This window comes from Boleophthalmus pectinirostris, unplaced genomic scaffold (assembly GCF_026225935.1).
Source record: "Boleophthalmus pectinirostris isolate CB_2022bp ecotype Guang Dong unplaced genomic scaffold, ASM2622593v1 HiC_scaffold_16, whole genome shotgun sequence".
NCBI lineage: Eukaryota > Metazoa > Chordata > Actinopteri > Gobiiformes > Gobiidae > Boleophthalmus > Boleophthalmus pectinirostris.
This window is the reverse complement of record NW_026571095.1, coordinates 14,107,394-14,121,807: the sequence shown is the minus strand read 5'-3', so window position 1 is coordinate 14,121,807 and position 14,414 is coordinate 14,107,394. Positions and strand designations below refer to the sequence as shown.

The 14,414-nt window shown below is 39.5% G+C and overlaps 1 protein-coding gene across 2 annotated transcripts in view; it reads right to left on the bottom strand.

The window, feature by feature from the left end:
* The window catches only part of gpc5c (glypican 5c), a 70,987-nt gene that overhangs the window by 29,008 nt on the left and 27,565 nt on the right, over positions 1-14,414 (bottom strand). For both annotated transcript variants that reach the window (XM_020923388.2, XM_020923396.2), the window contains one exon: positions 1,092-1,212. In XM_020923388.2, coding sequence (XP_020779047.2) covers positions 1,092-1,212 — 121 coding nt within the window. The remainder of the gene's footprint in view (positions 1-1,091; positions 1,213-14,414) is intronic.

The window sequence follows — 14,414 nt, the reverse complement described above, 5'->3', positions numbered from 1 at the left end:
GAGGGGCTGTCAACCGCAGAGAAATCAGCCAGGCTCTGAAATTATTACTGTTTTACGTCTCCAGGATTCCCCAGGACACAGAAGACTTTTTCATTAAAAAGTGTTTTATTTTAGTTAGAAATGGTTTGAACAGTGTGTGCATAAATGAGACACTTTGTACATGTCTTACATTTATTTCAGCCACCCAAATGCCATTATATTTAATATTTGAAAGCATAGGGTCATTATTTCCAAGTAAATTAGCAGAGTTTATTGTTGTTCCCACAAATGATAAATAGCCAGACCACACAAACATGGCATTAGCACTTGGGACCCTCATTCCTATTCATGTTCACTTAAGACAAATGTGGGAATTCAGACTGCAGGGGGCAATTTGGGTCCTGTGCACTGAATACAAATGTACTGTACAAAGTCAAATTAAAATGGCCCTTTTTACAAAATGGAGAAGAAAATTACAAAAATAGAAAGATCAAAAGACACGCAATACATTTAGATGAGTAGAAAGGCCAGTGTGGGGAACCCTGCTCCATAGTGAGTGTGTGTGTGTGTGTTCATATGGCCTTAGGGATCTGTGTGAACCAGCTCTTTTCTTCAGGACCCTTTCAGCCCTGTGCCCTATCTACATGACAAACAGGGAGACTTTGAAGCTGCCCCCGTCATCTCTGCCCATGTGTCACTCACTGCTGAACTTTTGCCCCCTTCCTCTCATCTTTCTCTTCACAACATAATTCAGTTTTTGGTCACTGGAACAGTGTCCTTTACATGAGAGATTTTCATAGCTTTAATTTAAGTTTTGGAGCACAAACTGACAATTCCATTTGGTCAAATTTTTCTTGTAAAAGAGTAAATTTCATTTCCTCAATAAGCTTGCTGTCTGAAAAGGTATGTATGAGAAAACTGGATTGTCTTGAGACATGAATGATTTTCAATACTTTTTACCAGGTTAGTGCATGAGTTCAGAAAATCATGTATGTGAATATTAGCAATGTGCAACAAGTTAGAGTCGTGGAAAACAGTTAAAATAACTCATTTAAAAATCTGTTACCCCAGCTTTGACAATGTAATAGGATATATGTGACTGAATGACATACCTGACAGAAGCGTTCCAGCCTGTCCTTGACCTCCATTAGATCAGGATCTGGAGAGCGAACTTTGACCTCTGGGTTTTGCCTCTGGGCGGGCAGACCGTTCCCAACTACTCTGCTTGTATAGCTGTGAAAAAAGCATGAACATACATGTTAGAAACCAAGTCATTCTGAGCCTCCTTTACTAAATGTAATGTAGTAATTACAAGATGATTTTAATCTTGCATGAGGGGTTTAACAGCCTCGAGGGGAATAGTTGGCATCGAATCAACTGATGCTTTCACACACTGCACGAGGCTGATAAAGTGATTAAACATCTCGTGGGCCAGTGTCTTTGTATGTCTTCTCTTATGGGACGCTCCGTGTGTTGGTATGTGGTTGTGCATGCACTCACTTGTATATATTCAAGTCAATATCTGAAGAAGCAATCATAAAAGTGCTGAAGTGAAGATTCTTTGGCCTGTGATCTAAGCAACGTTTTGATAAGGTCTGTGCTCCCTCATCTCGCTGAAACAGCATTTTAGAGCCAGTCCATAAAAATGCTAACATCTCCTCACATAAGCCTCTGCTGATACACATTACTTTACATGCCACTCTTGTTTATACCTTCTTCCTATTTCAATTGGTCATATTGACACTGGGGATTACCCTCCCACATCACACAAGCGTAGTACTTTTCAGAATGTACAAACAATTATGACAGAAGAAAGCCTTATACATTTCTTAATTAAAGTAAATTAAAGTAAAAATGGTCTTTACATTATGTCAGAGACAACATAAACATACATAATAGTAATTCTTTTTTAAAAGTAAAAGGAACAAGCCATCTCCAAGCATGTTGTGAATTGCAATGGATTGAGACAGCTCCATTTATCCAGGCTTGGGGTGGACAAGTCAAGTAGGTTATAGCCTTGATTAAACGTACTAGTAGTGATTGTAGTAGTAGCCATAGCAGCACTTGTACACAGTAGAAGTAGCAGCACAATCCACTTTGAGAAGAAATCAAGCTATTAATTACCAGCAGCTCTAAAGTTTTCCCTTGTTGAGATAGAACAATCAATAGAGCTTGGACACTGACCTCCCTTCTGGACACGAATGATTAATTGAAGAATTAAAGAGCGGTGTGAAGTGAGGGCTCTGTGTGTGTGCGTGTGTGTGTGTGTGTCTGGAGGCTTGGCCCACGATGACAGCGCTGGCCCGGACGTGAGCTCATCAGATGGGACGCTTACAAAAGGGTGCATTTGGCAGCAGGTCTGGCCTTTGGCTGCTTTTCACTGTGGGGTTAGCTTGATTTTACATGGAGCTCTATGAGGCCTGTCACAACAAGACATCACAGGGAATTTGACCTCATGGACGTGCTGTGAAGTAAAGTGGAAGAGGACGTGTGTGATAAAGCAGAAGAAGTAGTCATATTTTTATTTTACTGTGAATATTTTTATAATTGAAACAATTAATACTGTAAATAGTACTGAAATAACATACTTTCAACAAGTATCACTAATAAGATCAAAAAAATAGTAAATACTTGACCTTAAATTATCTTATATAGATAAACAGATGGATGCTGATCCTGAAGGAATTAATATCTTTTGCCACAGTTGAAAGACAACAAAGCAATAATAAGGAAAACCCAATTAGATTTTGGTGATTATAATATACTTTTTAAAAAACAGTTTTTATTGTCATGGTGGAAATCTGTATCAAGCATTTTCTTAATATTGAAATTGAGTTTGAAATAGCATCATATTATGCATACAACAATTAATCTGTATGAGGAACTATGATCCAAAACACTGTGCAGTAAGTGGCAGAAGATTAGGTATTGTGAAAGTAAAAGTAACTTGAAAACTGACATTTCACACTAAGTTTAAGTTTGAATACATCTGAACATACCTTACATTTAAATACATTCCGTGTTTATGTGCTCATGTGTATTTATTTTACATTAGTAGAAACCTTAAGAAATCTTTATGTAGATGATCTGTGCAGAAAACCTAACACTGCAGTTGTTTCTCTCAATCTGGATCATTTAAATTGAATGCTTGTGACTTCTTGACTTCTATGGGAATGATTCACTGGGCTCTGAATACACAATTGATGCTTATACCCAAAGGCAGCTGTTCATGTCTCTCCTCTTGTGCCTGTAGCGTAAGCAAGAAGTGCCCTGCACTGCCTAACACTGACCCCTCTCTCTACAGCCCTGATCTATGTACAGGCCTGCAGCTAGGCTCTCAGCTAAAATGCATTCTGTGTAAAAACTGTGAATAATAACTTTGCTTCAGTATGTAAACATTAAACACAATGTACCAAGTGAGGTTAGCCCCGGAGTGAGTGGGCGTCTGGAGAACTGGCCTCAGGTAAAGCAGATTGGTGTTGTCTTGCCTTATTACCATAGTCATGCTTAAAGGCTTAATTAGTGTATCAGTATAGTACGCGACTTAGTGTTTAGTGTTAATTAAAAAAACAGCATCACTTTATACCTCAATTACTCTTAATGAAGCATGACTAAAGATGTAAAACAATGAACAAATGGTTTATTAAGAATGATTCAGGCTTAATAACTACTCAATTAAAGGGTTAGGGTTAAGAGTTAGGTTCATGGCATTAATTAAATAGTTACTAAGTCTGAATCATTCTCAAAAACCTATATGTTCAATGTGAATTAAGTCTTTGTTCATACTTTATTAAGGTTATTTAAAGTTTAGTGATGACAGCATTTAAATTCTAATGCCCATCTGATTTCTCCTTGATCAGGATTCTTGTTGGAAAAATGTAGTTATTTAAATGCAGATGTAGTTAAATGAATTGCAACTGCTAGACCATGGAATAAGATAAGGTGATGAGCATACATTTTGAAAGTTATATTTAAGTATATTGTTCCATACTAGGTTTAATTTAAAGTTGTTGTTTGGATATATAACAACCAAGAGGAGGAATGTGACAAGTAGTGAAAGCAAAGGACAGAATGATATGTTTGTGCCCAGTAACTTTACGAGTGGGACAAGTTGAAATGCAGCATATGGGAGGTTTTGTTTGGAAAGGCCAGTCTGTTCTCACACAGAGCTCAGCGAACCACTGTACGAGCACTGAGCACATGAAGTGACAGGCACCTGGTCAAAAGGCCTAAGCAAACATTGAATCAACATGAGATATGTCCCGACCAGTAAACAGAAGCATGTGCAAACTCCTACAGGCTGCATAAGCATGTGGCCTGCACCGCCTCAGAGCAGATGACAAGAACTCAGGCATCACAAATATCCACACACCATAGATAAATACTCTTTACTGCTATATAACGTGTGATTGCTTACATTGGATAGCGGTTTAAATGCTCTGAAGGACTTTGCTGTAACGTGATGTGCATCAAAGACAACTTTATTACACTGGATATGGTTCAATCATACAATAAAATGTTTCAGAACATCCCCGAGCAAACAAGTGGAGGTCATTTGCAGGCCAAACTTGCTCTTCTTTCCATGTTCCATCCCTGCCTCTCTCATCCAGCTCAAACTGCAATGATTATTTTAAACCATGTGTCTGGTCCTCAGGTTTATGTCCAAATGTGTGCAAACAACATACATGCCCCAGAACCAGAGCCACCACAATGAGGCTGCAAAAGGTGCCAGAAGACTGGACTTTGACAGTTCACAGTAAAGTTGTTATGAAAAGCAATGCTTTCAAAACATAACATTGCAATTTGTATTATAAAAGTATACAATTGGTTAAAAAATCAACCCCAGAGCCATTCTTGCCTAGGGTCTTGATAGTGTCTGGAGAAAGGTCTGTCCAGAACACACTGTTAGAATTTGATAAGTACCTGGAACAGTGAGTTTAGGATTCCTCTTGTGCTAAGAGTGTTTTGTTTTTATGTGTTTGACCTGAACTCTTTGAGGAGCCACTGCTGCTCAGGGATGTGGACATAAAACAGCTCCATGACTTGGCCTGTCCCTGTGAGACTCCAGCCTAATGCCTGTTCAGAACCACCAAGACATCAGGGCTAACGAGGCTCCTTTTGAGAAAAGTTATACCAACTTTACCTCTAAAAATCAAATTGACCACATGTGGGAGTCCTTTTGAGCTGTGCTTTATTCTCTTTCAGCATAGGATTTTCCTACACTGTCTTCATTACTTCTGTTCTTTTGTCCTGCTGGCTCCTGGCTCACTAGGCCCTGCACACTTGGCACCCCAGTTGAGAAGTCTAGAATTGAGATGAGTCAAAGATGTCAAAATACCAACCACTGTTTTAGCTTTCAGGAAGTTGCTTGAAAGTTCAAAAACATCAAAAATAAATACAGCATCAAAGAAAACAAAACCATAACTGATGTAACTATAGCACCATTGTACATGAGGCTTTACAGTAGTGTCTATGTATTGCATGTTGTCCAATAAGCATAGACTTGTTATGCTGTCCACTTCACCTGGAGCAGGACACCTGTGCACAGCTGGTGGTGCCCCTATGCCATTGTAGACCAATGAATTATGGCTGTTTATGGCTTTGTGGTCAAGCTGGAATTACACCCCAATAAGTGGCTTCCAATGGCATCACCACTTCTTAAACGGTCCCATGGTGATTCTACCAACACACGCCACTTTATTACATGGTTACTGTAATGACTATATGGTTGAAGGCCTGGCTGCTCAAGTTACTAATAGCTATTACGGCATGAAAATCTATACTCTGAAGTGCAGTAAAACATGTTACAACAGCACTGAATAGGTACACTCAAAATGTCTATTTGTTTTCTTTACTGATTTAAAGCTATTCCTCATGCATATTTCAACTTTGGTTAAGAATACAATCTATAGTATCTGTCCTGTGGTCTGCTAATGTTTCCAATTTACTAGACACATTTTGAAATGAATTATTATTATTATTATTATTATTATTATTATTATTATCTCCAACTATTAGATGCAGAGCATGTGATTCATTTAGCAGACATGTAATTACACATGGTGATTATGTGACAATTTGTCAGAGCTCTTCTACCTTTTTCTGTGTGTTTGGTCTGCAGGCCAAGCACTGTCAATAATATCCCGTTTGGCTCATCAGTAGCCCATTACAGGCTCCACAGCGCAGGCATGTTTCATCTCAGGGCTACTTCAGGCTAATGAGCAACTATTGATTTATCTGACTATTGCCGCAGCTGCATTCATTTCGTGTGAATGGGTCGCTGTTGGCATTCAATTTTTCACTTTCATTTTAACACACATATCTCTATGGGGGAATAAAAATGCAGACATGAGCTAATAAAATAACATTACTTGACTCTAATCTATGGAAAATGTATTCAAATTATAAATGATCTCTTGACAACTTGACAACAAAATGCCATAAGTCGACGGCTGAAGATGGGGTATTTTTATTCAGTAAGAAGAACACCTCATGGGGGCTCATGCTCATGAGGCTAAGAATCAGTTTAATGCTGCACTCTAGTGGCTACTGCTCAAAAGTACATGTACAAAATCTACATTGACAAGGAAATGATATGGGTTTCAAGCTCTGCTTGTTCAGAGCTTGTGTGTTTAATGCAGCTCTGTGCTCAACAATTTTTTTGCATTGTGATCTGAACATATGAACATTTTAGGAACAAAGTTTACACATACGTATGTGTACTGTCATAAACTGTAAATGATACACATAGAAGCAGGATCTCCCAGAGCTTAAGCTAGTACATACTTGTAGTTACCCCAAATATCTTCATTTAAAGTTTGTAGTTTGAGCCAGCTAGATTTGGTTTGGAATGAGCTGCATCTCCACGCCTCATCTCCCACAAAAAGCCTCATCAGGACAAATTATCTGCTGATGTAACAGTAAAGTGGAAGTGATGAAGTTATTAAGAACTAGGGACACAGTGCGGCAACAAGAGGATACCCACACCGGGCCTTTATATTCTTAATGTTAAAGCTTTAATAGTGTGGGCTGGCAGCCTAACAGTGAAGCAGAGCTGCAGCAGAGACTGGGCTGTGGTTTGGTTTCAGGACATTCCCATGCCTCACTGTCCCGACTCTGTCTGTCACTGGGTGTAACTGCTCCCCACCTCTCTGCATATACCGGCAGCATACTGCAGGCTGACTCAACGGACCACACATACTTATGGGAACAAGTCAAAAGTTGTGTCCTTGTTGCCCTGCATATAAATGAGAGAAAGATGTGGGAAAGTAGAAATTACTTTTCGTTCAACCACATTATTATCCCCTGAGATGGAATGAATGGGCGGTGAAAAATACGTTATCTGTGAGAAAAAAATATTGTATTACTATTTCATTCAGCTTGATTGAATACAGTATTTACACTTGAATACTTGTACTACTAAGTCTACAACTCTTTTCATTGTGGAAGTAAATGGATATTGAGTTAATATAGTCATTACTTATTTAATGTGTAGTAAAATCCATACATTTATCAGTAATTAATATAAAGTATTCACATTCTTGCATGTCATTATGGTATGAATATAATAAAGTATGATTCAGCTATTATTTCAGAAACTTGCCAATACAGACAGCCAATCTCTTATTCATATTCTCCTTCCAACTGTCATCGTATATGGGCTTGCAATTAACTAAACCCCCAGTAGATGGAGGCATTTTCCAGCCTTTAGCAAATTCAGTGTCACGTGTTCTTCAAAGTATTCTGCACAGTACACAGTACAGACCAGATATAGATAACAGCAACAGATATAACAGTAACAGCACCCACCAGATGACATCATTATCTCAATGGCTTTAAATGAGACAAAATGTGGAATGGAATATTATCACAAGAAGCAGACCTGGGGCAATTACCTACATGGCTTTGCAAACACATGACCACATGCCGAGTAGGGCATGGATAACTGAGGTTAGAGGTCTGGGGGAAGAGGGAGGGGCAGGACGTCTATGGACGCAGACAAGGGCAGGCAGGGGCAATCCAGGAGGGTAAACTCTGCCCCACCGCACAGACATAGGGTGGAGCGGACCATGATCCTCTGCTGTGGTCCCACCACCTGTTTGTCTGCCTGTCTCATCCACCACTGAGAGACATGCTCTGAAAGGGGGCTTCCAAGCACACAGCACTTTCACCTTGAATGGACTCTCTATGTTCCCATTGCACAAAAATAAGTATTTAAACTTGTACTAGAATAAAAGTATGGTAATATTAAAAATAGAAGCACTCAATTAAAACAAAAGTAAACTAACCATGACACTATGAATGGAGGACTTTTACTGCTATTGCTGTTCTCAAACCCAGGAGGAGTTCTTAAAAGCCCTGTCCGCTTTTGTGGAGTGATGCTTTCAGTTTTTGGTTGAAAACATTATTTACATAATGTAACTCATTATATAATTTAACATTAGGCATTTGGTCTCCATGGCAATTCCCATGACTCTTGATGACAACAGTGGCCATCCTGAAGCTGTGTCGTTTAGGTAAACACAGAAAACTCTAAGATAGTCTCTCAATCCTCACATGTACAGTGCATTCGGGTCAGTGAAGCACCCAGGCATTCACATACCCAGACATAGCCACAAAGAGCAGAGGAGGCTTATGGAGGTGTTGAGTGAAGGGGTCAGGGATCAGGCTCTCCTCACTGCAGTAAAGGGGCACATGGCGATGCTACTCTCGCGCATCTCCTGTCGTGGATATAGAGACATATGCTGCATACACTGACAGCCCTGCACTACATTTGCCATGCCTCATATAAGCAATCAGAAAAAGAACTCTGTCTCAATAACAAGTGGTCCCCTGGTGGCCAATAAGGCAGACATCTGAGAGCACATTTTAGATTGGAAAGATACAGACTGGGCTCTAATTACAGCCATGTGACACCAGAATAACATTTGGGATTATAACGTGTGATGCTGTGTAAACTTCTCATGGGGCTGAGGCGTCGCGGGTGCCACGTATTCCTAAACTCCGAGGAGGGCTGTTATCTGAATGAAGAGGGACAGATGGTAGCGCTGGCAAAACGCATGATCAAAATGACTTTCTGGGCACAAGTCCCAGCCTGGTGCTCATGTATGTTTGGATCAGACTTCACAGCTGGCTGCCAACAGTACATCAAAAGAGTGGCATCAGAAGGTACATATGCAATAAGATTTGATTAATATATAACTGGATGTGTGGTCTTGTATGATTTGGGTCTTGTTAGTGCCAATACTTATTCAAACCATCAATTTTCTTTCAGTATAAACAAAGATGACAGAAGAACTATGAGTACTAAGTCAATGCTAACAACTGAGCTAAATAAAAATGTAAATTATTTATGCATTTGCCCTTTGAAACTCTCTTTAAAAGCTTAGTGCTTGGAAATATTTGTAAATGCATGTCAGCACTAAAAACTTGGTTGAGTTGAGAGACGCTCAAATTGCGTGCTCATTTTGAGTTTGGATTAGTTGGTTAGTTTATAGTTCCATCACTGTTCTGACTGACACCATGAGGCCCAAACGGAGATCAGCCCCAGTCCTGGGAACATGGGATACGATGAAAAGGGTGAATAACTAGAAATGTATTAATAGAAATATCTTAGTCTTAATATTTTAATGACATATTATGTAAAATTTACTTTTATGAGCTTTACCTGTGCTCCCTAATCATTTAGTGTTATTCAGAGTTGTAACATGCATGTTTGAGTAATCCTGTATTGTCCTGCATTTGAGCCCTGACCTCATAAAAAAATTTTCACCATCCACCATAACTCTGCCTCATCTCTGTGCATACTTGTGATTATTCAAAAAATTCTGAGTTTGTAGGACTCAGAAAGGTCATGTAGTGATTTTTCAACAATTAAAAACACTTGAATGAAAATCTGCCGCTTGTTTCAATGAAATGCTACTATAAAGAAGCAGGGCCTCTCAGTTTGCTAAAGTCCGTAAACTGTATAAAGAAGTGGACTAAGGGAGTGTGACGTCACCCATTGCGTTCGACTCCAATCAAATGAAGCTCGAGATGCTAGCAGTTATAGGAGTAAATTTGAAGCCAATCTCCATATTTGGAATAACAATTTATTGACGGACAAAATAGCAAAGTATAAACCCCAGGACCATGTCTGGGTTGAGTCCACTGGGTTAACGCAAACATTTTAAGACCAAAATGACAGTTACAAAGAGAGAGGGGCAATAATATTCCAATGTAAGACAATGGGAGCCAGGGTCAGAAGGAGCTTGAAGCGCCCACATGTGAACTTCTTACTTGGACAGAGTGTTAGCTATGTCCATTTATATATACTGCCTCTTGTCAATACAGTGATATAGTGATTGACAATGATCTATGCTTGTTATAGTTAAGTAATATTAACTTATTTATTAAAATTAACACAATTTAACTTTTGAATGAGAAATGAGAACATTAAACTTCCAAAATGATCTACTTAACCTGAAATCTGGGAACAGTCTTTCAGTGACATATTACACTCCCAATACAGACCTTTTAGACACATAGTCAAAAAAAATATCCTGAGACAGAACACTTATAATCATCTTAAAAAATTGAAAATTGTACTAGGTGCGGAGCTGCTTCCCTCTTTAGGGCTGCGTGCAGAGGCCGCATTCCCAGCACCACTCAGGGGGCTCCAGTGAGCAAGCCACGACACCAAACCCAGCCGGAATTCTAGGAACGTTTTCCCTGCGGTTTCAGGTTACCGCACACACAGGGCACGGATCACAGGCCTCACACTACACCCACCACAGTCCAATACTGTACTTTTGTTGTTTAGACAGAGTTGGATTTGTTAGCTTTGCCTCTCTCTGCCCGTGCCTGTCATTCATTATAATTGTGAACTTACACAAACAGTCAGTCAGTGACTATGGCCCTACTCGACAAGTAAGAGGATCTACCGGAGCAGGGCACGCTGCTCAGATTCTCACCCTGACGGTAAATGCCACACTGTACAAACAGACGGTCACACTCAAACGCAACAGGAAATCTCTCGGTGCTTGTTACAATTAAGAATACAAATACTCATTTACTCTCATTTCAAATGACATAAATAGCCAGTTAAAATTACTTCTTTATTGCCCGTTTAGAACTGGAAATTATCCCCAGCTGTCCCTATAATCCTGTATCAACAAGGTTTAAAAGCTGACACTTTATGTATTTTGAGGTAGCCTTAAGGGTCCCATATTATGCAAAACCTTTCTGATTGTCTACATATTGTTGAATGAAAAACATACCTCCAGTTGTGTTTTGTTTCATTCACGCATGTTGAGTAATCTTGCATATTAAAGCCATCTCCCTCTTGAGAGCATAGCACTCACTGCTTGATGTCATCTGGTGATAGTCAAGAGTCTGTAGACCTTCACCAAAGTACAACATAATGAAAACATCTTTGTTCTGCTCGTGTGGAGCACAGATAATGTTAGAGCTCTTTTGTAACTGTCACAGCCTGCACACAAACAAATTTTGCTGCATAGCTGCGGTGGCTTCAAGTAATTTTAATGACATGCCGTAAAATTCAATCAAAAATGCATGAGTGGCCCTTGGAGGGATTTTAAACATTTCATTTCATGTTTGAAAATGTGGAAATGTTTGGGGCTGCTTGTTAAATGGACTCATTAGAGCAGTCTGGGCAATATAGAGTGGGCGGGTTTGTTTATTGTTTACTGACCACAGAGTCCGTGTCAAGCTGTGACGAAGAAATTCTCAATACAAGCACAAGTCTCTCAAACAAACAAGTGAGCTGGCCTGAGCCCAGGCACGCTAGCTGTGAGGACTTCAAATGGGCTCCCAAGGCCCACAGACAATTAGGCCACGGAGACAGGGCTCCAGAGGCTCTGCTTCCTGCTGCCACTGACCTACATCCCTCTCTCTCTCTCTCACACTTTCTCTCTTCACACACAGCTCCTCTTTGTGTCAGCATCCTCCTTACCTGGTGCATGGACACAGGTTACTGGGTCCACAATATATTTTCTTTTTCTTTTGATAAAAATATATTTCACATATAGCTGAATATGCTAATATCTGTGCACACTCTGTGCACACAGCTTACTTCTTATTATACTTGTTTTGGCTAACAGCTAAGTTAAATTGTGTCTTAAATAGTATTATCACACAGTAGATTTGTATTACAATCAGCATTAGTCAGCAGCTGCCCTGGTGTAGAGTTGCCACCTATAGCCTCTCAGACCATTCATACATAGGCAGGTGAGCAACTTGCTGTCAGAGTTGAGACCGAACTGCTTACCCTTGGGGTGGAGGGCTATAAACTGTGTCTGCTCTGGGAATGGGACAATAAACAATATTATCACTAATTGGTCAACAATTGTTTGTGGTTCATAATCCAACCAAAAACTCAACAAAGATGCAATGCCATTCAACCATCAGAATGTGCAGTTAAAAAAAAAAGAAAATAGTTACTCATTTCATTGTTGTTTTCACTTATAAAGTACTATTTATTAAAGTGTTTTAAATGCAGAACACATTCATAATTGATAATGATGCTGATAATAATTACACAAAATTTGTCTCCTCTGTAGTACTTAGACAAATAAATAAGACTGGATCAGAATTTGCATGTATAAGGAGCATATGAAACAAATATTACAAGTCAGACACAATAAAGCTAAGTCATATAAACAGCCCCCTACAGAGGCCCAAAGAGGCAAAACAGGGACTATGAGGTCAACTAAATCAAAAGTGTTTATACCATACAGGCAATAAAATTCTTCCACCACTAGTCCCAGCTTTCTCCAGCACAACAACAGATTTAGAAATAACCCCAAACACTAAGAATCCCAGGATTTCTGCAGAGAACATAAATAACATTCTGCAATATGATCACTGTTGTTTTCTCTCCCTCACACACACACACACACACACACACACACACACACACACACACACACACACACACACACACACACACACACACACACACACACACACACACACACACACACACACAAGCTTCAGGCCAAAACACAGATAGATGCTGTGTAGCAGTGAGCAGGTCAAGTCGAGGTCCCCTTCAGTAGCCCAGGGTTATGGGAAAGGGATGGGCAACGAAGTCCATGCTATGAAGCAACAGTTCAGAAAGCTTGTTAGGTCTTGATGCAAATTACTAAGATGCATTAAAGGTGCAGTTGTAATTTTTGGTGTAGGGTCCATCACTTGCTTGTTTCTATGTATTTGTCATTGCTCTGCCTGGAATCCACAGTATGGCATTAAACAGTGCTACCTTACATTTATTCAATTACAGGTGGTTTTAATACTCAAACATATGTAGAAAAACAGGTGTGTGACTGTGAGCTGAGTTGCCTGTCCATGGATCTGACCTGTAACTTAGTCTGTTTTGGTCTCCGTGAAGATAGAAATGTTCAATATACTATGAAACATTCCAGACAAAGCAATAACATCTCCATGGAGAAAAGCTTTAGATGGACACTCCACCAGAAAAGTTACACAATGCACCTATGTCTAAATCTAAGTCTATATTTCTGTAAGGAAAGTGTTTTATATATAGTGAAACTAAGAAGTATGAACCCACAATTGCTTATTCATTGCCTAAGCTGTGTAAGATTCATTATCCAATTGAGTCACATATTTCAAACTGAAGCTCACTGACCCGTGAGATTGTCACAGAGACACTGGATCAGAGTGGGAGGGATTGTGTGTTAGCTTTGCCTAGTGCAGCACTCTTCCTGCTTTTCCCTGCAATAACTCAATAACTTCCAGATGTCAAGACGATAAACAAATGGATCATCATAACCTTATAAAAATGTGAAGCATCCAGAAGCACTCTTAATCTGTCTGTGATTCAAACACAGCTTTTAGCAACAGACTGTAAAAAATATTTACTTAATTAAGTCATGTCTAAAAGTACAACCAAATTTCACTCAATGGGCATTGTGCACTGCTTTCCCTTTCCTTAGGAAAAAAAAAAGTAAAATGTCAATTGGAATATACAGGAAGACCAAACACAAGGCTTTGGACTCACTGACCTCATAAAAACATCTTTAAAACTGCAGACTGTTTCTTTAGAGTAAGGTAAGATGCTAGATGTAATCTAAAATTGACATCCCAGGGGCATTCATGTTTCTGGTCATGGTCCCACTCCCAACATAAATGACATTCTGTTGAACTAACCTACCAAATGAAATCAGTGTGAAGAAAGGATTGTTCATGCCGTGACAACTGGAAAATACATCTTTGTACTAAAAGTGACAATTTACAATGATCTCAGCTTTCTACATGTGACTGTGTAGATGTTGGGAACTGTCTGAACAAATGCCAATGCCATGTATTCCATGTTGTAAGTACAACTGCTTCCCCCCCTTGCCTTGGCCCTCTGTCATCAGTTGCAGAGTAAGAGAGGAAGGGAATTTCAATCCCCACATCAAACGTGTGTGCTG